Genomic DNA, 24,862 nt, shown 5'->3' with positions numbered 1-24,862 from the left:
ATTTAATCATTATTTTTGCCTTTTATTCCTTGATATTTTGTCTTAATATCTACAGGTTTTGTTGCAAATTGAATTATATGCAGCAGTTTTAATGCACACTGTGCACACAAACTATGTAGATGATTGTATGTGACTTTCCTACATGCTTGAATGATGTTTTGATGTAGAGCTCATTTTTCTAAGAAATCAAAATAGGGTGTAGCTGCAGCTTCAGAATAAAAGCTCGTTACCTTATAGCACTTATCTGACCGTCAATCCACGTTAGATAAAGAGTGCCAATCCCTAATATCGGACAAGATTGTCAGTCACCAGGCATGACATCGACTTCAACACTCACCAGCTTTTATTAAGACACATTTTAACAGAAAGATAAAAAAAAAGCTCTCATAACTTGATGCCTCCAATAAATCTCATTCAAATAATATTATTCCAGAGATCTTCATGATGATTATTTAAATCACTATCAGTTATATTGCTAAATATCTGTAAATAGTCCACAGAGAGAGAGAGAGAGAGAACATTTCATGAACCACTGGTAACATGGAAATTTCCTGACACAAAAAAATAACTACAAAAACTGAATGAAAACAAAAAAAAAGACACATAGTTAAGTAGAGTTTTACATTGGTTTGCAGTATGAAGGCTTGTTTGATTCATTCCCTGACATCCCCCTCGTAGCGATGGGTATTGTACAGTTTATTCTGTACATTCAGCTTTCTGTCACTCAGACCCTCCAACCCTTGAATAACACGACAAATCCTCTGTGTGTTTGTAAAGAGCAAAAGACTCAGAGAAAAACAGGCAAGAGCTTCAAGAGCAGTTAAAGTTTAAAAAAAAACAAAAAAACGTTCCAGCCGCCAAGGTCGGAGTAGGGGAACCCTTTGTTGATGGTCGTCCTGATTGTCCATATTGGTTCTCTTGCAGTCCTTAAGATGGTGTCCTCCATTTCTCTTTCTGAGTCCTGCAAGTCCAGCACCGTTGGCATCACTGCTCTGCTTCAATGAAGCCTTCCTTTTCATGACCACCCAGCTCGACTTCAGCGTAATTGGAGTGACAGCCCTGGTTACGAAACTTCATAGACGGCCAGTAGTTATTGGTGCGTCGCTACAAATAACAGAAAGAAGTTGTAAATGGCCAAGCGGTGGAACACACAAGTGGCGTCTCTTAAGTTCTGACATATATGTACTTTCTGTTCGACTCACCTGCATGAGGTAGAAAGGTGGAGCCACTGTGGGGTGTGTGTTGATGTAATAGACAGCCAGTAAGGTCAGAGCCACGAGCAGAGCCAGTGCAGCCACTACACCTGCTATGATGGCTGTGTTCTCTGGGATCCCTTTAGGTTTGGGAGGACTTGTGTCTAAATCTGAAAGGACAGAAAACAGAGATTTAAAATGTCCAAGCTGTGCTGCATGGAAAAAGCCTGGCTAAAGAAGCGACTGTAAACGGAGACTAACAAGAGTGTTTTTTATGGTCTGCTTGTGGTCTGCATGAGGTGTTGTTTTACATTCCAATAGTGTGTCATAAGATGAATTATATTGCTAAATACTCCCATGCATGTTCAGGAAAACATCTAGAATTAGTTTTATACAGCGGAAAAAACAGAAAAGAAAAGATCTGTGTTGCATTATCTGTGTGCATATAAAACTCTGACGAACAACTCTTGAAGAACCCGGCCAGTCGACAATTAAATCGCAAAACAGAGCATTAAACAGCCCCCACAAAGCCTTTTAAAAAAAATCACCAAGATGGATAAAAGGATCATTTCAGTTTTTTACAACTTGTTTTTTTAGGAGTAGCTTTACCCATTTACCACAGATACTGACATTAACGTACCAAAATAGTTTCTGATATCTGGGAACACATGGGCATTGCTACATGGTCGGATGTGGCAAGAAAGAGCAACTTTCCATCAGTGTAAACCAGGGGTTCCCAAACTTTTCAGCTTGCGACCCCCAATATAACAGTGATAGTTGGGACCCCACATTTGACGCACTAGGTCACGCCAAACACTGTCATTAGAACAGCAAACAATAGCCCAAACACCATTATTTTTGTAATTTATTGTAAGAAACTACTTTTTTTACATACTGAAATATCCAATTTTAAACCATTTTCTATTTTTATATGTTTTTGGAAGGAATCTCGCGACCCCCCTAACAGTGTTCTTGTGTACCGAACTCTGCCTGGATTAAAGGACTGGTTTATAACTCTTCCTCTGAGTCTGCGTTTGCTCCATACCGTGAGTCTTTGTGTCACTTCAAGGTTAGGATAGAATAGAGTAGGATAGAATCGAGTAGCATAGAATACTTTTTATTGTGTACTTTTTGCGTGAAAAATGCAGAAATTTGTCCTTGACTTTCCTCTGCGTATTAGAAAACACAATGCGGCCAATTTCCACACGGCAGAAATGAATGAATGGTATCTGTACTTCGCTGCCACTCTAGTCAATCATTGTGTTTCCACAGCGAGCGCCGCAGTCCGTCAGCGCCGCTATGCTCTGCTCTATTTCAAATACGCTGCTGTGGTGGAGTTTCTGTAGTTATTTAGATTATAATGTACAGACGTCATTAGGTTTATTCACTGTTCTCTAATGTCAGTCAGACCTGACAGAGTTCAGTTCTTATTAGAACACCAAGTACAGCTTAGAGAGTGTCAACTGTTCTTCCTGAATGTTTGGTATACTTGTTGTCTGCTCCAGTGTTATTGACGTCACAGTTTAGTCTAGGTGGGTCAATGTGAGCCCTGATAACGGTAATGTGTTTTAGGATATATGCGATGCCTTTCGAGAAGTTAGGCAGATGTGATTGAGCAAGACACGAGTACAGAAGTGCGATGTTGAATCATGTCTCCTCGAGTATTCATCTGATCAACGTAAGCCATCTGAGTCAACTGAGTCTTATGTGTGGAGTCAAGTCTTAGTAATTTCTTCAACAGCTGCGAGTCTATTTTTTTCGACGGAGTAAGCTGCGGGTAATGCATAAAGCTTGACAGAATATGACAACCCGGACAGGAAGTCAGACAAGAAAACGCACAGGGTCTGGTCAATTTAAATTTTCGAATGTTGCATTGCGTCTCTGCCTTGATCAAGGTTATTGGCCTGTGTGAAAACCAGAGACACTGATCAAAGGTACAGGACGTCTAGCACAAAGTCTGACACGTTGGACTGTTAGAAATGGTATTTTTAAGTGGTCATGGCAATGAACTTTAACCCTGATGTACCACCTTGAACGATGAGATGAACCCTTACTGTAATGCCTCACTGTGTGTTTCCCCTAGAGTCTGCTTCAGAGACATTTACCTCGGGTGACAGGATGTTCTCTGAGCACTGCTGAAGTCGGAGTTGGACCTGGAGAGGAGTGGTTGAAGGTGCCCGTCGATCCCTCAGGTTGTACTGGGTTGTAGTCCTCGCATGTGCTTTTTGCCTGAGTGAATTTCAACATTAATCACTCAACAAAGACGATGAACAGGTTCTTATTTCTCTTTTGTACGAATGGGAAATGTTTCTCACCTCTACCGAACAGTTGTATTGTATCCACTCTTGTTTGTGCCGGTCGATCCCGTCGGAGCATCTGAAAGTCAGCGTGGAACAAATTGACAAGAGCCAGGTTCTCTGTGGTTTCATCACATGATAAACTCTGCCAAAATGTCACTTTACCGTTGAAGAGTGTTGCACCAGCCGCAGCCAGTTGTCAGGTTGGATGTTAAGCAGAGGTCGCAGGATACGTGTTGAAGACAAGCTGTAGGAAGCAGACAGAGACGGTTCTGGAGTTTTAGGGGTGCGTAGTAAAGGTTGGCTGTGGTTCAAAGGTCGGTATGTAGGGGATACTTACTGGGAAGAGGTGTGAGCTCGAAAGCAGATCCGCTTACAATCTTGGTGAAGTTGATCTCGACGCGATGATACTCATAGATAGTAAATTGTTCCCCCTTTTCTAGACAGAATAGAAAGTATAAGCAGGTCTCCTATTTGTGTGTCTGGTTTAAAGGCAACTTATTGTGTACGATATGAAGCACTGCTGGCGTTAAAAAATGAAAAACTATAATAAAAAAAAAGCATCTCAATAATAGCCTCATTAAACGCTCTTTACCTGAGCATTTTTCTTGCACCACCATGGCAGTGTTAAATCTGCTTACGTATATAACATAACATAAAAGAACATGTTTAAAGAACTGACCTGAGGGCTTTGAGAATTGAACCGGTAGCATGAAGGCCTCAGACAGTCCTACTTTCACTGGATGCCCTTTGACATCAATTTTCTCCACTGACATAGGAATCTAAAAAAACAAACATGGCGATCTCAGGACATTTCCGCTTTCAAATGAAAATGGATAAAATGTGTAACTAGAAGTGCAGATGGTTCAGATGAAGCAGGAAACAGCTGAAATCCTTTACTTCTTTGTAGTTGAAAACAATGCTTCCATTTCTGTGGAGGACCGCCTGGAACGTATACGGCCCTTCGTCAGCTTGCTCATGCAACCTCACGTTGTCCCACTGAACCACAAATAGATTACCTGAGCAGAGCGGGACACAGACATGGGAAGGTCAGAAGAAAATCCAGAGCTCCCAGATACGTTCCCTGAGGAGCTCTTAGTTACCGTTGTCTGAGAACCTCACTGTTGAGTTTTTGGAGTAACCCGGATCAAAGTTGGCCATGAGGGGAGCGATGTATTGTGTGGCAGTCAGCATTCGATGAGTGATGTCTCCCATGTACATGAAACCTGGGGAGACACACAGGTGAAGATTTTTACAATGCATGCTGCACGATGAACCTACACAGGATACACAGAACACAGAATACCTTAAGTTGTCAAGAACTGAGAGCTACACTCTGGTGTAGATTCAAACTCTAAACCTTAGATGGAACAGGATGCCTTTTTAAGACGATATAGCACAGAACAACCAAAACATCATTTGACATTTGAGTTCTTTGTTGAGACAGAAAGGTTCATTAAAGAAATGTGACTTTCAGTTTGTACCTCCTAAAGTCAGGCATTCACCAATGTTTGGTACAAGTATCAAAACTCAAGTCTCGTATCGACACTCTTAGCACAAAGTGTCACATGATATATTGTAAATAGGGATTAACAATGAATCACAATTTCATCATTATCCTAAATATCCCTATTTGCAACAAACACATCCCAAAAGTCAAATGTTATCAGAATGAATACGAAAAATGAGTTCATGTAGAGAAGCGATGTTTTCTACATGTCACCTCTCATGAAAGCCTGGATATAATGGTCATGCTTTTTCACCATGTTGATCCATACAGGTGAATCTCAATATAGCAACCTGCTGCCTCAGGATCTATTGGTGCTAATTTACTTTAGTAGGAAAAAAAAAAAACTGCCTTTGGATTAATTTTTTGGGGATTTAGGAGAGACAAGCTGCAAACACAGGTACAGTGTAACATATTAAGAACAAAATAAATCGAGACAGTGAGTTAGCTAGCACTTGAAAAAACAAGTTTGTAGTCCATGACATAAAACAGCCCCCCCCCCCCCCCCCCCTCCCCCCAAATTCTACGTAATCCGGCTTTACTGTGCTCTCATGGGCTTGTACTTGTTTTGGTTTACAGAAGCGGGTTTACTTCCAAGAATTTTATCCGAGAGCCAATCTCGATTCAACCTGAAGAACATGATGCTTTGTGTGTATCCCCTCGAGGCAACGTCCCTGCCCAAATCTGAAACTTGACCAAATAATGTTTTCCCCTTAACATAACCAACACTTAAGACATGACACATTGGTTTGATTGAAATCTACGGTACAGTTTACCTGCTCATTTAGTAGCATGGCAGCATTTTTTAAAGATACTGCGGCAGGACTGTTAGATTTACTGTTAGAATAAGTCACGCCTTCTTGGTTTTTGTCTTTGGGTTAAAAATGTAGGACATGCACAGCAAACCTTCAAGCAATTAAAATCATCAGAAAATAAGGCATTTATAGTCTACTAGATTTATCACAGCCTATATCATGCCTGCATATTTCCCCAGGGTTGGACAGCATCTCCTTCAGCACATTGGAAGATGCTCAATCCCCTGATTGGAACAGTGTTGCTATGATATCAAAGTGAAACTCACCACCGGTCGCCACGATGACTTGCCTCAAGTTGTGTCCATAAAACGGGAAATCGAAAGAAAGCGCCACCCTCTGTGGAAAACACCAACGATCAGACACGGCCCGGGTGTTGAATTAGCTGGACGTGTGTGTGTGTGTGTGTGTGTGTGTGTGTGTGTGTGTTGGTGCTCATCTCACCGCTGCTCGTTGGTGTGCATTGGACAGGATGCCATGAATTTGGACTTGGCTCTCGTGCAGAGCATTTAGATTCACCCACAACTCTTTGCTCCGTCTGTCTGTTGGTCCAAAACTCTGCCATGAGTAGTACTTTGTGGAGTCCTCCTGAGAGAAAAAACAGGGTGGTGAGGTCGTCACAAACAGCATGAAATATATTCAGTCTGATTATTAATAATGACCTAAAACTTCACAGTTTGCAGGATTTTCTGGCTAGATGAACGATGGGAAGAAAAACCAATTAAAATTTGAAGTTGAGTTACAAGTTGTGATTGTTTACTAGAAATGAAACCCCATAAGCATGGTTAGGGAGTCCCGCAGAGTACTGTCTCTTGTCACAGACTTGTAAACAAAGCTTAGCCTCAGTGAGTGGGATAAAAGCAAACTTAAAATTGGATTAAAAAGGCCACAATTTAGTGCTTTAATTCCCACAGAGTGTGTCTGTGTGTTTTATGTGCAGACATTAAAATGTGGACAGCATATTTAGAAGATGACAGCCAAGAGCTTTGAAGTTTGCTGAGTCAAACTGCTGACTACGGTTGACTTTCCATCATGGTGACACTTGAACGTGCTCTTGAGCTTGTTCAAAAAATGGTTCACAGTGTTGTTTAAGTCACACATAAATAAACATGGTTACAGTTATGAATTCAAATTAAAACAGGAGCAGATTGTCAGAAAATGAACCAGCGTGAAGGATTGATTGATGACTATTTGAAAGCAAATATCTAAACAGTTCTTGGTTTCAGCTTCCTGAACTTAAACTAAACTGCTGGTTGAATTAAACAGCTCATTTGAAAACACTACTTCTGGCTGTGGAAGACGAGCATTTCACAATATCTGACTTCTTTTGAGCCATTATTGAGAGTTATCTTTGGGCTTTTTGGGCCATTTTTATTGTAGAGAAAGGACAGTGGATAGTCGGACACCGGGGAGAGAGAGAGAGAGAGAGAGTGGGGAACGAAACGCGGGAAAGTAACCACAGGTTGGATCTGAACCCTCGACACCCGCCCGGAGGACCACAGCCCCCACACATGGGGCACACGCACCAATCACCACCACGCCACTGTCGCCATGACAATGAATAATGTTACATGGAAAATAATGTGCAGATGTGCAAAAACCACTTCATACCCATCTCATTCAAGAAGAGATATTTCATTTTTCATAGGATCTCCATAAGTATCCATACTGTAGAGGCCTCTTTTGCCCACTCTGATCTCTGCATGTTTTCAGTTGCTATCAGACTGAAATGCATCGATAACCTTACTGATACGTCGACTAGTTACAACAGTTGTAATATTTCTGTTTCATTTATTTCTTCCAGCCATTTTCTCACGACATGATCAACTGGTAAAACGAGAAGATTGGGGTTGATGTCAAACTAGGAGGTTGGTTCCAAACTCGAGGTCAGCACCCTACAAAGATCAACAGGATGAAGGTAAGAAGTCTTAAGGTGGTTAAAGAAATGAATTAGGAGGTGTTTTTTTTTCAACTTCTTGCGAATTTTACATAATCAGATTATAATAGTTGGACAATCTCAAAATAGGGAAAAATATTATTGAAGATATTAAACCAATGGAAAGAGGTTCTAAGAGGAGGCTGTTTTGTGTTAAAGGGATGTTTGGGAAGCACCCCACAACACATCTGTGACTCATCTCCTCTCCTCCTGTCCTTACTGCTCCACTTGGGGGAGCTGTTTACACATAACACACAAAGCAAAGGCTTGTTTCTTCGTACAGATCTCCATCCTTGATGGCATTATTAATGTATGCCACAGTTCAAGGTGACAGAGAGCAATGGTTCTGGGGTTTAGTGTGGGCTCGGAAAGTGGAGCAGTTAAATGCAGCACTCTCACTGCCTCTCTGGCTGCTCCATATACAGCAAGTGACCCACTTTTTTTCTCCCATCTCAACTGCCTGACACCAGCCGGTGTTTTCTAGAGGGAGGGGGTGTGTGCAGGGGGGTTTCTAGGTGAGGAGAGGGGAGTAATCATGCACTTTTTTTCCCCTCACAGCTGACTGGTTTATTGAAAGGATTCCCATTGGACAAAAGTCTTGGAAATTGGGATCAGACCTGCCTCCTTAAAAAAAAAAAAAAAAGTCAACGGCAGTAAGCGGCAGTACAACAGAGCTATGCCTGATCTTGTCCAAGTGAGTCATTCACAAGCACACACACGCGCGCGCACAAACTCCACGCACATCCACGCTTAAACAAACACTGCAAGTTGGCAGGACGAGTCCGTCGTCTGTTTTCAATTTGAACGGAGAGAAAGGTGAAATAAAAGCAAAACACAGTTTATTTGGGTTGAATTTTACTGAGGCTGATTCAAGTGCAAGAGGAGTCTGGGGACATAAGCTATAAATTAATCCTCATCATACACACTTAAATAAACACACACACACACACACAGGGATGTAAGAGTCATTTAATGGAAAACTGGCTCAGGACAAGTCCACCTGACGGGAATCTAACAACAAAAACCTCCACTCACAGCCTCCATGGCCCGGCACAGCGTTAAGACTGTTGCCTCGATTGACCTTTTCAGCACAGAATTTTTTTTAATGAAACCAGATTCGGCCCAAAGCTTTTCTAATCTAAAAACATTTTGATATAGCTGGGTAAACATGATGATTATCTCCTTTAGAGTTCGAGTTAGTGAGGGTTAACCAGGCCAAGCCAACCAGTTGAACACAATCGTTCCAGTCTTTTACCTTTTAAGTAAACTTTAAACTAAAATGCCCCTCACTTTGCTTATTTGTGGAAGCATACCAATCTGGGACCATTGGGTTAGACCAGAGATAACTTTAAGCTATGTTAGCATATCTTACACATTTGAAGATGTTTAGACTCCAGCCAAACTTGTAACCCAATCACAATGTGCTAGCAGCTCAAAGCCAAACAAACCGACCATTTTCCTCCGACTGGGAACATCACTAATGTTGGCAGTGTTCTTGTCGAATATGTCATAATGTCTTAACTGCCCGTGGCACACAGATCAAGCAAATCCAAACTAAACAGAACCCCGAACTGAACGGGTCAAACTGGTGAAAAATAATCTCAAAATGGAGAGTAAAGAGAATTGTCATTTCAAGATACTTGTTTGACTATCGGGTTTTAAATCGTCTCGTAACATGCGAGGCCTAACAGGAAGAACGTCTAGATCTGTTTTGATTTTCCCCTACCCCCTTTTTAGGGCCAACCTATCTGAAATTTAACATCATTTAAGATGAAAATGTATGTGAATCCAAGGAAAAATATGAATTCTTCTTGGGTTTTAAGACTTGAATAAAGTGAAATAACAACAAACTTTGATGTTGTGCACTTTTGGGAAGGCATGCCCTCTATGTTAAAAAGCGCCTTACATATAGTGTTTGCTGTTCTTGTTATTTCTTCTGCTTGGTTTCCTACTCATCGCCTGACAGTCTCATAACTCCCTACATGTTGTTGATTGGATGACATCCTTTATACCAGATAACTGACTGTCAATCAGCGAAGTTGAAATGTCTCCACCCAATTGAAGACGGGTCTGGTTTTGTAATCGCTTCCTCATTCAGAGCAGAGGGGTTCTAAAGGCTGTATGAAATTCAACAGCCCTAATAAGATGTCAAAATACTGATTAAAGGGATTGCATCTCGAAGACAAGTAAGACAGTGCTGGCCATTGAGTTAACTGCTTAATACTGGGAAAGTGTTGTTCTGGGAAAGCAAACTATACGCCTGCTGTCGCTGTAATTGTCCGTTTGAAAGCATGGCAAACTGACCAAACCTAATCAAACATGGACAAACACCAAACGAACATGTCCAGTTGGTCCAAACAGCTTTAAACATTTCCATGCACAGACAGACAGCCGGGGCACAGACAACAAACATCTGTGTTTGTTTGTGTTTATTGGAGAATGTTTGATTTGTGCACCATGAACCAAACACATCCTCAAGGACTTTTTCTCTGTGTTCAAGTGACGAACACGAACGCAAACAACAAAACAGAAACGATGCAAATATGTCAAAATACAAGAAGGGTCTTGGAAATGTTCAGGGTTGAGCTGCAAATGTCAACGCAAACAGCTAAAATGTTCCATGCCCTCTTTACTCGGACTTTGACCTGCCAGGCTCCCTCGTAACATTTCTGCATGAGCAGATGTGTGAATGCAACAGGAAATACTCAGGACAATTCACCGCAAGCAAGCAGGTCATGATGATGATATTTATAGCACACAACTGGTACGCAACCGTCCGATGTGCATGTCATGAAGCAGCTTTATACTCTGCTTGCCGGTATGTTCTTTTCCATTCATACATTGCTATTGTGAATACGTCTGAATTACATTTTTGCCCAGATATGAAGGTCTGTATGGTGTTGGACTCTCTTGGATTCCCTCATTGGCTTTTTTAACATCATGTCTTGCATCCTCCAACTTGAGCTTTCATTTGCATAGGAAACCTACATTACTGTTGGCTAGAAAGGAGAACCTGCCTCTGTCTGCCTTTTGTCTAAAGTCATCAGTCCTATTGTTTCAAAATCACCCAGACTGCGTTTTTCTCATGCTAGAATGGGAAACTACAACGGAGAAGCAACAGTCACTTAGATTGTGTTTATTGCTCACCACAATTTGGGTCCCGTTGTCCGACAGGGTGCTGATATCGAGTCCTCGTCCATCAGTGGACTTCTGGGCTTCTCTCTGTGGGGTCTTTTGGTCCCTCTTGGCTCTGTGAAATCCAGTCAAGTACCCATCCGTCCACAGATTAGTTTGACTCAGCGCATCTAGAAAAAGAAAGGCATTGTGGTAACTGGGCAGAGTCAACACATTTGAATCCAAGAGCTGTTGTAGTTTGAAGATATATTTTTTATTCTGGCTGTTGTTATTCTAAATCTGTTATTCATGATCATAAAGATGCACACTGACAGTTCATCAGCAAATAAAGTGCCAAATATATTAAATCTCCATTTAAGAAAAGTATGACCATTGGATTCTGCCTTTGTTTTTTGAAATGTGTGAAAAGAACTCTTAAATTATCTGGTTTAATATCGTCTTTAAATGCAATAGAAGTCTTTTTTTTTGCTTTTAAAGCCTGTGGTCACATCTGTTTTTATTCTTTATTAGTCAGCGTAATGGGGATCATTAGCAGACAGACAAAATCAAATCCATGTTCTGCAGTCTTGGAGCAGTAACTTGACTTAGTGTCTTAAGCAGATAAAGCGAGATGTTTTATTTCAATGTTTGCATTTTATCTAATCATGTGGGATGGGGTTTTGGCTGAACTGGATCCTTAAATTAGATTTTTAAAATGTAAGTTCATAAAATGTAATTTAAAGTCTGGTAAACCATGACAGGTCTCTGATTTGAGATGGCACTCCAAGACATGTTTGAATACGTCATCAAATCTGCGCTGTCTAGTTCGCGTAATATAGTTTTAAATTATGGTTTTGTTGATTTGCTTGTTCATGTGACGATTCAAGGAGCAGCATTAATGGCAGCGTATTGCTTAAGCATTCAAACTCTGGGACCAGAAGAGAGAAAGAGAAGATGGGGAAATGTAAGTTCAAGAAAAGTTGGCTTCAAGATGAAAAACGCAGGGAATGGTTGGGGCAAACAATGTTTATGAGGTGACTTCTAAGATGTGCAAAAAAGCTTTTAAACTTGGGACAAAAGGAATCAAAGCCGTCGAGTCCCACATGAAATCCGAAAGGCACCAAAGTCCTCGTCCTTCTTTAGAAATAGTACGGCTCCAATGGAGTCTTACAGGTCTGCTGCTATGATATCGACAACTCATGTTGGAACACAGACCGGTATCGTTGGACCTAACCATGACGCACCTGTGGTCACTGTTCAACCAAGTGTGTGGTCGAGTGTTTCACCAACAGGTACTCTGACATCCACGCACCGTTGTGAAATATTCTGAACGCCAGGTGTTGCCGTTGAGCCCTCTGGAGTTGTCGTGGTCCTATCAGTGAAACATTAAGGAGGGAGATGACCCCAATCCTTTGAGCTCAACTAAATGTGATTCTAGAAAGTCTGCAGTAACCCTGCTTTAGGTGGTTTTCAATTTTTGAAAAAGCATGTTGGTTTCAGTTCTCGTTTTTGGCCAAAAATGAGCCTATACATACGATGCCTATTGCTGAAGTTTGTTGTCATTTGCTCAACAGATCATATATGGATGTGTTTCTTCACATTTACTTCTCTTTTCATCATCCATTATTTCCAAACTGATCCATGAGTCACTGTCTTGTGCAGATTTATGGTTCAAAGAGTTGCGCGGTCAGCAGAACTTGCTGATCGTTCATCAGAGCGACGGCCTCTGATGTTTTCCTCCTGAGAAACATGCCGAGGGATAAACCCAATTTGCTGTCTAGATTTATTGTGCGCTGTTTGTTCACGGATCCGAGCACTTCAGCAACGGGATGTAATCATCGTCCTGAGAGAGGGGAAAGACAAGAGCCAGCCTGAGGTTCAGACCCCCCCCCCCCACTCCTCTCAGCCTCTTTCTTTTAAAATCGTGTTTACAGCAACGTGACCAGAAGTATGTGCACGCTCCAGATCCTGTCCACATGCTGTTTTGTAGTTTTGGTCTAGAGCTGTTTTCTGGGTTTGGACGGGCCTGTTTGTTCCAATTAAAAGCGTAATGCTTTATCGTTGAGTGAGACATTGGAGACCAGTTTCCTCCCATGTGTGCAGCAATAGTTTATGAAGGCTTTTCCCTGATTTAACATGTCATGCCTTGTTACATGAAGCCAGGTGCATAAAAAGGCCTGCCCAAAGCCCTGACCTTCTAACCCATCGAACACCTTTGGGATGAACTCGACAGGCGACTGTGAGTCAGACCTTATCAATAGGAACCAGTGATCAACCTCTCCAGTGCTCATGTGGCTGAATGAGGGCAAATCCCTGCAGCCAGGCTCCAACATCTGCTGGAAAGCCTGAAAGCAGAAGAGAGGAGGGAGGCTGTTGTCTCAACTGATTAACGGCAATTGTTTTCTGGATGTTAAACAGTAACACTTGGGTGTGATGTTTTGGTGTCAGCTTACTTTTCAAGTGCTCAGCAAAACGTGCTGTTTTCTTCTCTGGTGTAACACTCACGGTTACATTTACATCTGAATATTTCTGAAACGTTTTGCCATTACGCCTTCGTACTTACGCATTGCATCCACAACAGAGGTATATTGGTGTCCCTGTGTATGCACAGTGCTGTTCCTCCCTGCTGGTTCAGATGTCACACATTGCCATAGTCTTCCCCCCAGTATAGCCTCTGTTTCTACTTCTGATGGCAGATCAGGGGCAGTACGCTTACGCTGATAAGCCTTGCTTAGCAAAAAGACTGTAAATAGGGTAAACAGCCTTGTTCTGTCTAAAAGGAACAAAATCTTCCTGCAAAGCTAACTGAGCTTATAAATATCAAAGTTGTGTTTTTACAGTGGGTTCAGATGGGACTAATCCTTTGCTCCCATGCTTTAAGGTACTCTTTGCATCCTGTATCGACGTAAAGTGGCAACCTTTAATCAGTACTCAGTTTCCTGCCACATGCAGAGTAAACATACCTCATTTCCACGTGCAAAAAACCAAACCCATTTGTTTTTCTAACTTCCTTTTTTTAGCGAATTTTGATGCATCTTGTTGTTTTTTCTCACTTAAAAAAAACACCATCAATGCACATCAGGGTCCAGTTGGGTACGCTGTCCTTAAATGTGACCCGGGACACATTCCCCTCCGTACTTTTATTTTAAAGTCGCCATATTTGTGTTAGAACGCCATCAAATGTGGCCTTTGGGATCTTAATTAATCTTCAATGTGTCCTTTTGGTCAGACTATCAAAGATTCCAGGTGTTAATGGGGACGGGTTCATTTACACTTTAAAGTTTTAAATTAGAAATCAAAATGCAGTTATTCTGAGACTCTGTAAAAGCTATACCTTTAGGGGATGCTTTTGTTTCCTATGTACTGATTTAAAAAATCTTAAATTGCTGAAGTAAAATACAATAAAAAAGAGGCAATGATAAAAAGACTTAAGACACAAAATGGGGCACAAGAGGAAGAAACGTTGAGAGGTTGTCACACACACAGGGGAGACGGCTCTAATAAGGAATCCTGTCTGATTACAGTGCAGTGGAAGCTATTTCCTCAGCTTCATAACTAGAGGCTCCTAATTAGGTCAGATTGGCAGCACGTATCATCACTAAACAGCTGAGGAGGCGTCAAATAGCAGGGGGGCGAAGGTGAGGAAGAGCCTCAGGGAGGTGGAGGAAGACCAAAACATGTATACGACTGTGCATACATCTTTTTTTTTTCACCCCCTGTTTTTAGCTTTGTAGGTCTTAAAATTCTGCTTTTACGAACTTCCTAAGTGCTTGTCCTCTTTTCCTGGAGCACTTCTTTAACTAACTGTCTGCATGTGGGCCTGGATGAACCTCCAACGCAATAAAAGGCTAAAAAGAGTTCAAGAGTGGGAAGGACTTTGCATGAGGACTTGAGTTAAGATGACCTCAGTAGCATCAGGTCTGGCAGACACATGTGTTCGAGGAACCTTTTGGTGGGAGAGCGCAAACTGGAGCAGAAAAACATCCTGGTGAATTTGAAACGGGGCCCAGAATCCAGTGACCTAAGTGACAGATGTATCACGTTTGCTGGGGAATTGCTGTTGGTTTAAATGTAAATATAAACAACAACGGCCTCTTTAATAGACTGAAATGCGTGCAAATTATTCTGACAGTCCTTTAAATTCAAATTTTCCAGTTAACCGCTCGGATGTCGTTGAATTACAGTGTCGCTGTTTAGTCCAGAATATCTTGAAAGTGCCCAAGTGTGTTGACTGCAGCAGGCTTGTTTTGTTGGATTAACAGATATACACCAGCTGTTGTGAGAACGTGGCATCATCGTGTTAGATGTCTATTATATCAGCTTTCTCACACGTGTCTGCATTGCAGCAGCCACCTTACAAATCAAGTGGGCGTTGGGAGTGAGATTGAACTAGGACACAGTGAGCCATATACAGTGTGCTATGGGTATACAGATTGTCTTTATTCATCCTGTTGCCGTCTCCCACGCGGCTGTTTCCCACTCTCCTGATCTCTTGTTCCTTTCCCCCCCCCCCCAGAAACATACAGTAGTTCTCTTGCATCCTTTCATTACTTGATTTGATATCTTTAGCAACATTCTTACTATTGGCTGCCATAATCGCTGATTTTGACGACAGCCACTTTAAAGATCAGATTTTTCCATTTGAATGCAGCATTTAAAGGCTGGAAACAGAGGACAGACTGGAGAGAGGAAGGAGAAAAAAAAAAGCCACGTGCCTCAACTGAGACAAAAGCTAAATGGTCTTACAGTCTGTTCGGCTGGATAAAGACCAGGGATGAAAAATAAATTTCCTGTGAGTATGAACTCCTTCTGTGGTTAATGCTCAACACTTTGAAGTTCGGGCACGATCAAGGATACGTGGAGGGCACAAAGGCATGTACTCGGTCCTGGAAAGGAAAAAGAGAATTATCTACTGGTCCAGCTGAAGGAACGGGAGGCCAACATCTTTGCTCCAGAGACAGTAGGAGACACTGAAGAAAGTGAACCAGTACTGGGAGTGAAGGAACGATTTCAATCTCAAGATTACAACTTCAGCTTTGACGATCTAGCCAAGTCGTTTTCTGTGTTTGTGGAGATGATGCGTAGGGTTAGTGTCAGGACAAGGATTAGCAAAACACCTGCAGTCTTCTGGCAGAAGCATCCTCAGTGGAGCATTAATCACAATGCGTGGTCACTGTCGTATCTGTCAGCGTGTCATCGCTGCTTAGCGCGGCGGTTGGATTTAAAAAAAAAGGCCAATTCATGTTAAACAAGCCTACAGCTTATGGCGTGGGAGAGAAGCCATTTGGCACCTGAGCCTGAGAGGAACAGCAGTAACCATAACATGCAATCCCAAACACTGGCAGCTGGACTGATAAAGACATGAGAATCAAGAAAATATGTGGCGTTTGAATAAATACGGACGAATAGGCGAGGCTCAGAGTTGAGCAAATGTTTGATTTGCCGTCAGGGAGTTGGGTTTTTGTTAAATTTTGGAACTGACTCTCAATTTAGAGTGAAGCTGACGCGAAGTTACAGTTTACAGATGGTTTTGGTCTTGTAGTTTACGCTATGTTGTTGCTGAAGTATTTATAGTTTCAAAAGAAGGGGATTATTTTACAGTCGAAGACAAATGGACAAAAGCTGCTGGCACATCCTGAATCCCCTCTGAATAAAACCCATTAAAAATAAATTCAGGTTGAAATCAATTCTGTCAGTTTAAGTGATTTGTGGTTTTTAAGCTTTGACTTTGAAAGCTACATTAACATCATGAGGTTCTTGGGCTTTTGTCATCTTTCAACATAGTATTGGACATTATTTAAAAACTACACGAAGCAAGAGTTTGACTTCATGTGTTCCCTTTGGCCCGATATTCTTTTGGTGACGACCCAGACTAAGACAAAGTATTCTTGTCGTGGCAGTTTCAGTCCATTTATGTCATTTGTCACATCACATGCCCACCAAGACTATTCATCAGTGCAGCCTGTCAGATTGAGACCAGAATTGTCTTTTTACTGATGTCATTCTATCAATAGCTGCACCAAAATGCATCACCAGTAATAAATGTGTCTCTAGGTTTCTCCTGGTATTTCTCAATAACAGATTGTATATCATTTCAAAATCTGCTTGGAAATCAAATTGTAATGTTTTTTTTCAATTATTAGCTGCTTCAATCTTGAAGGTTTTTTTTGTATCTTGAAAACCTCTTACATGGTCAATAGTTATTTCATATTTGTGAATCTCTCTTAAACATCAAATGACTGGTGTGTTTTCTAAACCTGGAGGTCATGTACAGAAGTTTAGGGTTAGGGTTAGCCCAGAACAGATAACGTTATAAATCCATGTCGAACACTCGAGGCTATTAAAAGTGGCAAAATCAGGCGTCAAGCGAAGCTCGATATAGTGTATTGGGATTTGGTGACCTGTAGAGATCAACAACAGCAACAGTGGGATGTTCATGGTTGGGTTACTGGGAGTTTTGAAAAAAAGTTATGTCCTTACATCACAGAGGGAAGTGAGTAGAAAAGTGACTTCCTTTAATACTACCGATAGATTTTAGGGAAGCGGTTATGATGTTTAGTATTGCAGCATCAGTAAATGTATCCTCATCACTTTGGATATCCTCTGTTGCATCATCATTGGTGGATATTGAGTGAAATGTTTGCGCAACCATTGGATAGGCCCAATAAAGTTAGGTTCAAGCATTGGAATAAATGTGTACTGAAAAGAAACGGGTGCATCCCCATCATGCTACATGTCTTTTTTGCTCAGCTTCAACTCTTGCCAAATGTTAGCAGGCTGACATTCAAAATAAGTGGTAAACATTGTACCCGCTAAACATCCCCTTATTAACACGTTCACGCAACAATTAGCTTAAAACACTTCATTTTACTCCACCCTCAAAGAGTTGCCAGCTGGTCGTAATCTCCTTTACAAGCCCTGCCTCGTCCTTACCAATTACACCTGGATTCCACTGTCAAATGTAAATTCACACTTTGCTTTTAACCGTAACAACATGTCCAATTGGAAGATTGGTTTTCCATTGGTGCAATACCACTTTAATAAAGTCCCTTTGCTCCTTCAGATCCATCTGAACCCTGACAGAAGCTTGATTCTGATCAACTTTTTAGGCTCAAAACAACCGCGATGTAAAATGAAGTGTTTTGATGTTTGATATCCTCTACATGCAGCAGACACATACATTTATTATAGAACTGCTAAATTATCGTATTTGGTGGAATCTGGGACTTAAAGTTTGAACTGTATTGATTCAGCAGAAAAGTCATGAAACCACAGTTATGCAACTCTTGCTGGAGATTTAACACCAGATCTGGCACGGTTTGCCGTTAGTGATGAGCCGAGCGGTTGCTACAAATAGATGCCCTTTGATTGAAGTGATTGAGATCTCAGGGTGTCGATGTATCACCGAGCTTCCAGCGAAACCTTTTTTAGCGAAGACATGATCTACTTTCTGGTGTCAGCAGGCAGCGAGATCAAGTTTTCAGGCTGTGGAAACAGAGCTGCACAGGGGTAGACCGAGTTTTTGTATGCCTTTTGTTAGTCTTAAAAGTGAGCTTGTTTTTTTGTTTTTTTTACTCTAATGGCGCTAACAGACTTTGCGATTTGAAGGCGGAATATGAACGCCCCTGTTACACCTCGCACTGTTTAACGCTTGGAGGTGAAATGGTGGGGCAAAGTGGTTCAACCCACGATCCGCCATCAGAGACGGTGACAAAGGTGTGATGGGGGGAACCAGCTGGCAATGTGCCGTCAAGGTGGACAAGCGCTGTGTGTGTGTGTGTGTGTGTGTGTGTGTGTGTGTGTGTGTGTGCCTGAGTGTGCATGTACGTGGAGCTCCCGCTGTGTGCTCACACGTCAGGCCTTCCAAAACGCCGTAATGCAATGCGACTACATGCGCTGACACCAATATAACGCCAGCACGGATGCAATGTGTAAGTGCAAATGACGACGGAGCTCAGTTATGGCACTGCTGCGGAACTGCAGTCTGTAAGGGACTTGAGTCATCTCTCTGGTCTGTGTGCCGGGCTGTCCTCTGCAGTGCCAGGCCCCTGATCAGAGGAGCTGGGACCACAGGAGAGGCCAGAGAAACTGGAGCACCGCTGACTGTCGGGAGGAGGAGCGTCAGCACAAGAACGGGGGCTGGCTAAAAATAATGTTTCTCTGAGGAGAACAAAAATACATACATGCGCATACGTATAGACACACAGGAAGCCAGAGGAGTGTTTACAGGTGATGCACAAATAACCACGAACAGAGTGAATAGATTCAGTTTGGAGATGAGATAAATCAACTAAGAAAACCACAAACTTTCCAAATAAGAGCATTCTAGTCTGCCGATGCTCTCATTGACTTTTTATACTTGCAGGAACAAAATTTACAGACATGATCGACATCACTGGGTAGCCTCAAGCATTTTTCTGCTAAGATGCAGGATTTATGATCACATGAAAGTTGTTTTTCAAGCAAATGAACTCCAGACACTTTTTTTCAGGGGAAATATAGAGGTTTTTGGAATGGCACCTTTTAGAAAATCCAGACCCTCACACGGTGTTTTTGAAAGCTTCTTGTAACAGACGGAAAGAAATGTCAAGGGACCTGTTAACTTCGCACATGCAGAAATAGACACACAAGTGCAAAAGCCACACAAAAAAAAGTGCACAACATTTTTTTTTTTTCCCCCTTGGCAAAGTTGAAGGGAAGAAATCAGGTCAGATTTCTTTTAACCTGAATCAGGTTTTTGGAAGCTGGAACAAAAAAGCTTTGACAGCCTATATTAATAATAAAAAAAAAGGAAGTCAGACTTGTTTTCATTTAGAGCATGAACAAGTCATTTAGATACCTGTAAGTAATTGCTGTTTTGCATTGAAGAATGGCGACTTACCTCCATTCTCATGAGCCCAGATGCTCCCCAGCTCAGCCTGGGAGAGACAGATGAGGAGAACAGCACAAAGCCCCATGACCAGCCGACTCTTCTCCCTCGTTCCCCAACTCCTCTCTTCTTATTTTCCCTTTTCACTGGAAGCTGGAAGAACCGGTCGCCTCACTCCTCCACTCCCCTGCCTTTTTGCTGCTCCTTCTTCGCCTCTGCTCTCCCACACAACTGCTTCTTCCTCACCTCAGCCAAGGTTTTCTGCTTTTCTCCGTCCTCAGAGTGTGTCTCTTCTTTGATTAACGTCCTTGTTTGGCCCTTCACAGTTACTTCTGGTCACACAGATCCATCAAAGCAGAAGAGTTGACAGTGCAGTGGAGTGTTTGCAGAGTGAGGAGCTGTGGTCTTTTTGCTCTACATTAACACCAACCTTATTATTTTTGCAGTCTTCACTCTCCCCTGTGTTTGTCCGTCTGTCTCTTTAGTCTTCTCTAGCCTCTCTGTTTTGCTCTCTCTTGATTTCTGCAAGACTTCCACAGAGAACAAATATTTAGTATTTCTACATTTCTCCTCTACTTCCCTACCTAAAAAAGGGGTGTTGGAGTTGGGAGGAGCATGTCTCCCCCATGTGGAGGCATGTTGAACCAAAACAAATGTGATTTTGTGTAACAGTAGATCAGATTTAGAATATTTTCCCACAGCCCTGTTAAAAATTTTTTTTTTCTTTTCCCACGTTTGGAAGCTGGTATGTAAATATGTGGGTTCATTAAAGGGATTGCTTTAGTGCCTCTTTTATGTGTCATTGGAGGGTCAGGTTGTCTCGAGAGGTAATTTTAGGATGTCATAAAGTTTGGAAAACATATCTTTCTAATGACTGATGAGCTTTTTTCTCAGTTCAATACATTGGAGTTAACACAAGTATGAATTTCTTTTGACAGTTCGATTTCCCCTTTTGAAAACTGACTCTAGGTCAAATACACTTTACCATGTTTTTCTAACACTAACATGTGTCCCTAGTCTGTCTGCAAACCTCCAGACTATTTGAAAAGTCCATCCATCCGTCTTTTGCCTGCTCCACTGTTCAGAAAATGTGTGCTCAAACAGGCCGTTTGGAGATTTTCACTTTGTGACATCACAAAGGGCAGTAACTCCTCCCCCAGGTGCGTGACACTCCCACACAGCTTGGCGTTTGTTCTGCCCTCTGAGTCTGCCTTCTCACCATCAACAATAGAGCTTGGAGTGAGAAATCCCCAGACACCCATGCAAGAGGGGCTTTGTCAGACACAGCTCATTTACATATTTAAAGGTACAGACACAGAAACAGCCTGTTCTGAGCAGGGCTGAAATAGAGGGGTTTATAGACATGATCAAATACAGGATCAGAGTGGATTTAGAACAAGAAACTTCACACACATGTTCTGGGAGCTCTGAGACTTATTTAAACTGGTTGAAAGGGAGGAGAATATATGACCTTTAAAATAATGTAACTTGTCTTACACAATAAGTGTATTAGCTTCTACCTAAAGCACTATCTTTTCCTAAACCTTACTTGGTAGTAAATTGCCTGAATCTTAGCAAAATGGGACAATTTGACAGAAGTGACCATGCATTTTTGCTGTTACTGTTACGAAATGGGCCACCAACCTTTTGACCTTTTGTGCATGTCCAATAATGTGAAATGTTCTCAGCGAGTATTAGTGTAAAACGTCCAAACAGACAGCAGTTTATTATTACTAACTTGACTTCCATTGCATACAATGAAGATGCTAAAAGGGTATCTAGACTGCATCGTTAAAAAGTGGGGCCTCTGGTGGAGCTTCAGTGTTTGATGAGAGGAGGAATTTGTTGTCTTCAGACACCTGTTGTAATAACTGGAGGTAAACAAATAATCTTTATAGTTTAATATCTTCCACGAAGTCTGATTACATTGAGGCTTGTGTTCATTTGGATAGCATCAAACCCCATTAAAACCCAAATCAACAATTAGTTTCCCACTCGTAATGTTTCCAGTCCATTTGTGGCAAACAGCTGATAACTGTTTTTCAGCCAACGTTACTCAAAAAGCTGGAATTATCATTTTTAACCATGGATTCATTCACATGTGGTGCTCTGGTTGTTATTTACGGCAGCAGGTCCGTGTATGTCCGATCGGCCCAAAATAAACAGCAACATGTCACCCAGTGCAGCACTGTGGCTCTTTTATGTCTTTAAAATCGTTTTTTTTCAGAGAGCAACAGAATATATCAGGCTTTGGATAAACATGCTTGTTTGTAGGATTCATTGTTGGATTTGGTCTTTTTACATGATTTGTTGACAATAAGGGAATGTGAAGATTATAACCAACCTTACCCTTCAATATTTTTACAGCTTGCTGCTGTTCTGCTCGTGATTGTGCATCTCCCAGTGGGATGGTATGATGAAACATCAGTGGGCGTTTTAGTATCAATATTCAAACCAAGCAACTGCTGAAATGTATTCTGAGCCCACTTGATATTCTCTCCAACGAGTTAATCCATTATGTGGACAGGTCAGACAGGAAGACGTCATGTGGTGCTTTGCAGAGAAGAAACGGGCCTTGTCAAATTCTCATACAGCTGTTAAAGACGATAAAATATGAATCCACGGAGCTAATGGTGAGAAAATATTTGCTTCGTACTGAACTTAATTCTGTGACAAATCACACAAGATAAAATGGTACACACCAAAATACATGTTGGAAAAAGCCCAAAATAAATGTAATACAGGACAGGATGTTAGGTAACTGTAAATACTAACAGATCAAATGTGCTGCTTAAACTTAAAGAGGACATGTTATCCCCCTTCTCCAGCTTTTCAAACAGTCCCCCTGTGGTCTAAATGAAACATCTGTGCTCTGCTTTGGTCAAAATATAACATGAATCAAGCACCAGAGGAGGTTTGTGACCCTGTATAAACCAGCTCTCTCAGAACGCTCCGTTTTGGTGTGTGTGTCTCTTTAAATGCAATGAGCCCCCCCCCCCCCCCCCCCCTGAGTTTTCCTGGTAGACATCACTCCTCTGTAGCGGGAATAAAACTAGCGGACCTGCGCAAAAGTTTTGCTCGGGTTGGAGTCCATGGGTGGAGATACCAGGGGAGGGGAGGGTATTTTTTTTACCAGAATCCCACTGTGACATCACAAGGAGAGCAGATTTGAAACGGAGCATTTTTCTCTGTGTTGTAAGACTTATGCAGACCACAAACAAAGGACTGGATGAGTTTATTTAACATTTTGTGGGTCAGTAGACTCTCAGGTTACCCAAATATATGTTCAAAAACACTGTGGAAGTGGATTTTTCAAAATATGTCCCCTTTAAAACTGTGGATTTGGAAGTCATATACGGTGGTGCAGTGGTTAGTGCTGTTGCCTCACCGCGAGGAGGTTCCTGGTTCCATGTGTGTTGTATGTGTGGAGTTTACATGTTAGCCGCGTGCATGGGTGGGTTCTTTCTGGGTACTCTGACTTCCTCCCACAGTCCACAGACATACTCAGGACTCTAAATGGCTCCTAGGTCTGAATGTGAATGTGGCTGGTTGTTAACCACAAATAAGGATGGATCGATGGATACTGATATAACTAACTATTCAATGTACAGTCTTAATAATATGATCAGAACGTAGTATCAATAGTGATCAATTTGTAATTTAATAGGCTCTGAATCCGCTGGGTTTGGTTGGACGTAACCCAACGCAGACTGGTCATCCAGAATGCTACACCATGTCGGCTCTGTGTTGCAACTCCTCATGAACTTGACTGTTGTCCAGCATCTTAGTTTACAAGCACCATGTACTGAGCCTTCTTTCAATTATCAGACTTTACCGACTCCTTTTTCTTTCCAGACTCACAGACTTCAGTTTGCTTAGTGATCTGAAAGTACATGAAAGTTAGCATTCAGCAATTTTATTGGGACATCCAAAGGCCTTACCAAATCTTAGGTTACTCCTTGTGACGCAGTATTGATGATTAGTACTCAATGAACTGTGAGATAGACGTCATTGTGAGCTATTAGGGTTGATTGGGTTTTAGGGGGGGATGCTATTGAGCACACAATCAGGCTGTAGATCTGTCTCGAATAGAGTATGAAGCTTTAATCATTTCAATGAAATCCAACACTAAAGTAAATGAGAAACAGAGAAAGTTTGACTTTTCTGTTCACCTGGTTCAGCTTCAAGGCGCTCATATCATCCAAAACAGACGCAGCACATGCCGTTCTGTTTATACTACATCGAGTGTCTATAGAAGCAGATGTGCTCTAACATGTGCTGTTGGCACGTTCAGTCCTCCTTCATAAATTGTTAAGTGCAAACTAATGTCAAGAAGATCCTCGAACAAATCTGCTGTGCTGATCTTGATGGTGTTCAGTGATATGAACAAAGAGTACAATCTGCCTGTTTTGTTCCATTACATTCTGCTGTCTTACAAATTGAAGATACTAAATTGAATAAACAAGTAGAGAAACATGCAGTAACAAACACATGTTGTTACTGAATTGTTTGATTCTATAAAAGAATACGTGAATCATATTCTCTGGCCTTTACAGTTTCCAGATCTCAGAATAATTGAACATCTGTGGTAGATTTTGGTACCATGCGTAAGGGATCATCCAAACAGCCTGAGAGAGATCATCCTTTGGGGGGCATCCTTCTTGAAGAGTTCAAAGATGAGTAGGATCAATACCAAAAGTGTATAGAAGTGGATTTTGTTGCCAATCTAATGGTATTTTCACACATGCACAAAACTCCTGAAATTTTCCGTAAATGCTTTTATTGACCTTCGCTTACTAGTCATGTTATTGACCAGACACTGAACACATCATGATTTAACCTGATTTCACATAAGGCAGCAGGATATTCTCCTGAGAATTCACCTCGAGCCAATGGGAGGCGGTCGAATATTTAACCTAGTTTGACCACGTCTCTGCTTGTGGCGCTTATTAGAAAAATTCTGAGTCGTTTTAGTTTGGGTAGAATCAGTTCAATCTGAACCAGTTCGCTTACCTGCTTCCATCATTGCTGCAACACCTGTTAGGTCTTACAGTATCTGGCAAACTGAGGGGGCGTCCAAAATGGCCATGTTGGGGTGCCTTAAATCCTTCTCTGGTCAACACAAATCCAGAGC

General features: G+C 41.7%; 1 protein-coding gene across 1 annotated transcript; it reads right to left on the bottom strand.

The window, feature by feature from the left end:
- Positions 1 to 325: 325 nt before the first annotated feature.
- On the bottom strand, positions 326 to 20,242 carry LOC132955081 (plexin domain-containing protein 1-like). Its single transcript, XM_061027755.1, has 13 exons — positions 19,741 to 20,242; positions 10,893 to 11,050; positions 6,254 to 6,397; positions 6,079 to 6,148; positions 4,594 to 4,716; positions 4,391 to 4,509; positions 4,173 to 4,272; positions 3,831 to 3,929; positions 3,656 to 3,737; positions 3,509 to 3,569; positions 3,299 to 3,422; positions 1,203 to 1,363; positions 326 to 1,104 (listed from the first exon to the last, which is right to left on the bottom strand). The coding sequence occupies exons 1-13, from the start codon at positions 19,814 to 19,816 to the stop codon at positions 985 to 987; spliced, it is 1,437 nt and encodes a 478-aa protein (XP_060883738.1). The 5' UTR covers positions 19,817 to 20,242; the 3' UTR covers positions 326 to 984.
- Positions 20,243 to 24,862: the final 4,620 nt, after the last annotated feature.

Source organism: Labrus mixtus, chromosome 21, assembly GCF_963584025.1.
Source record: "Labrus mixtus chromosome 21, fLabMix1.1, whole genome shotgun sequence".
NCBI lineage: Eukaryota > Metazoa > Chordata > Actinopteri > Labriformes > Labridae > Labrus > Labrus mixtus.
The sequence above is the reverse complement of the archived record's forward strand: the minus strand, read 5'-3'. Positions and strand labels throughout refer to the sequence as shown.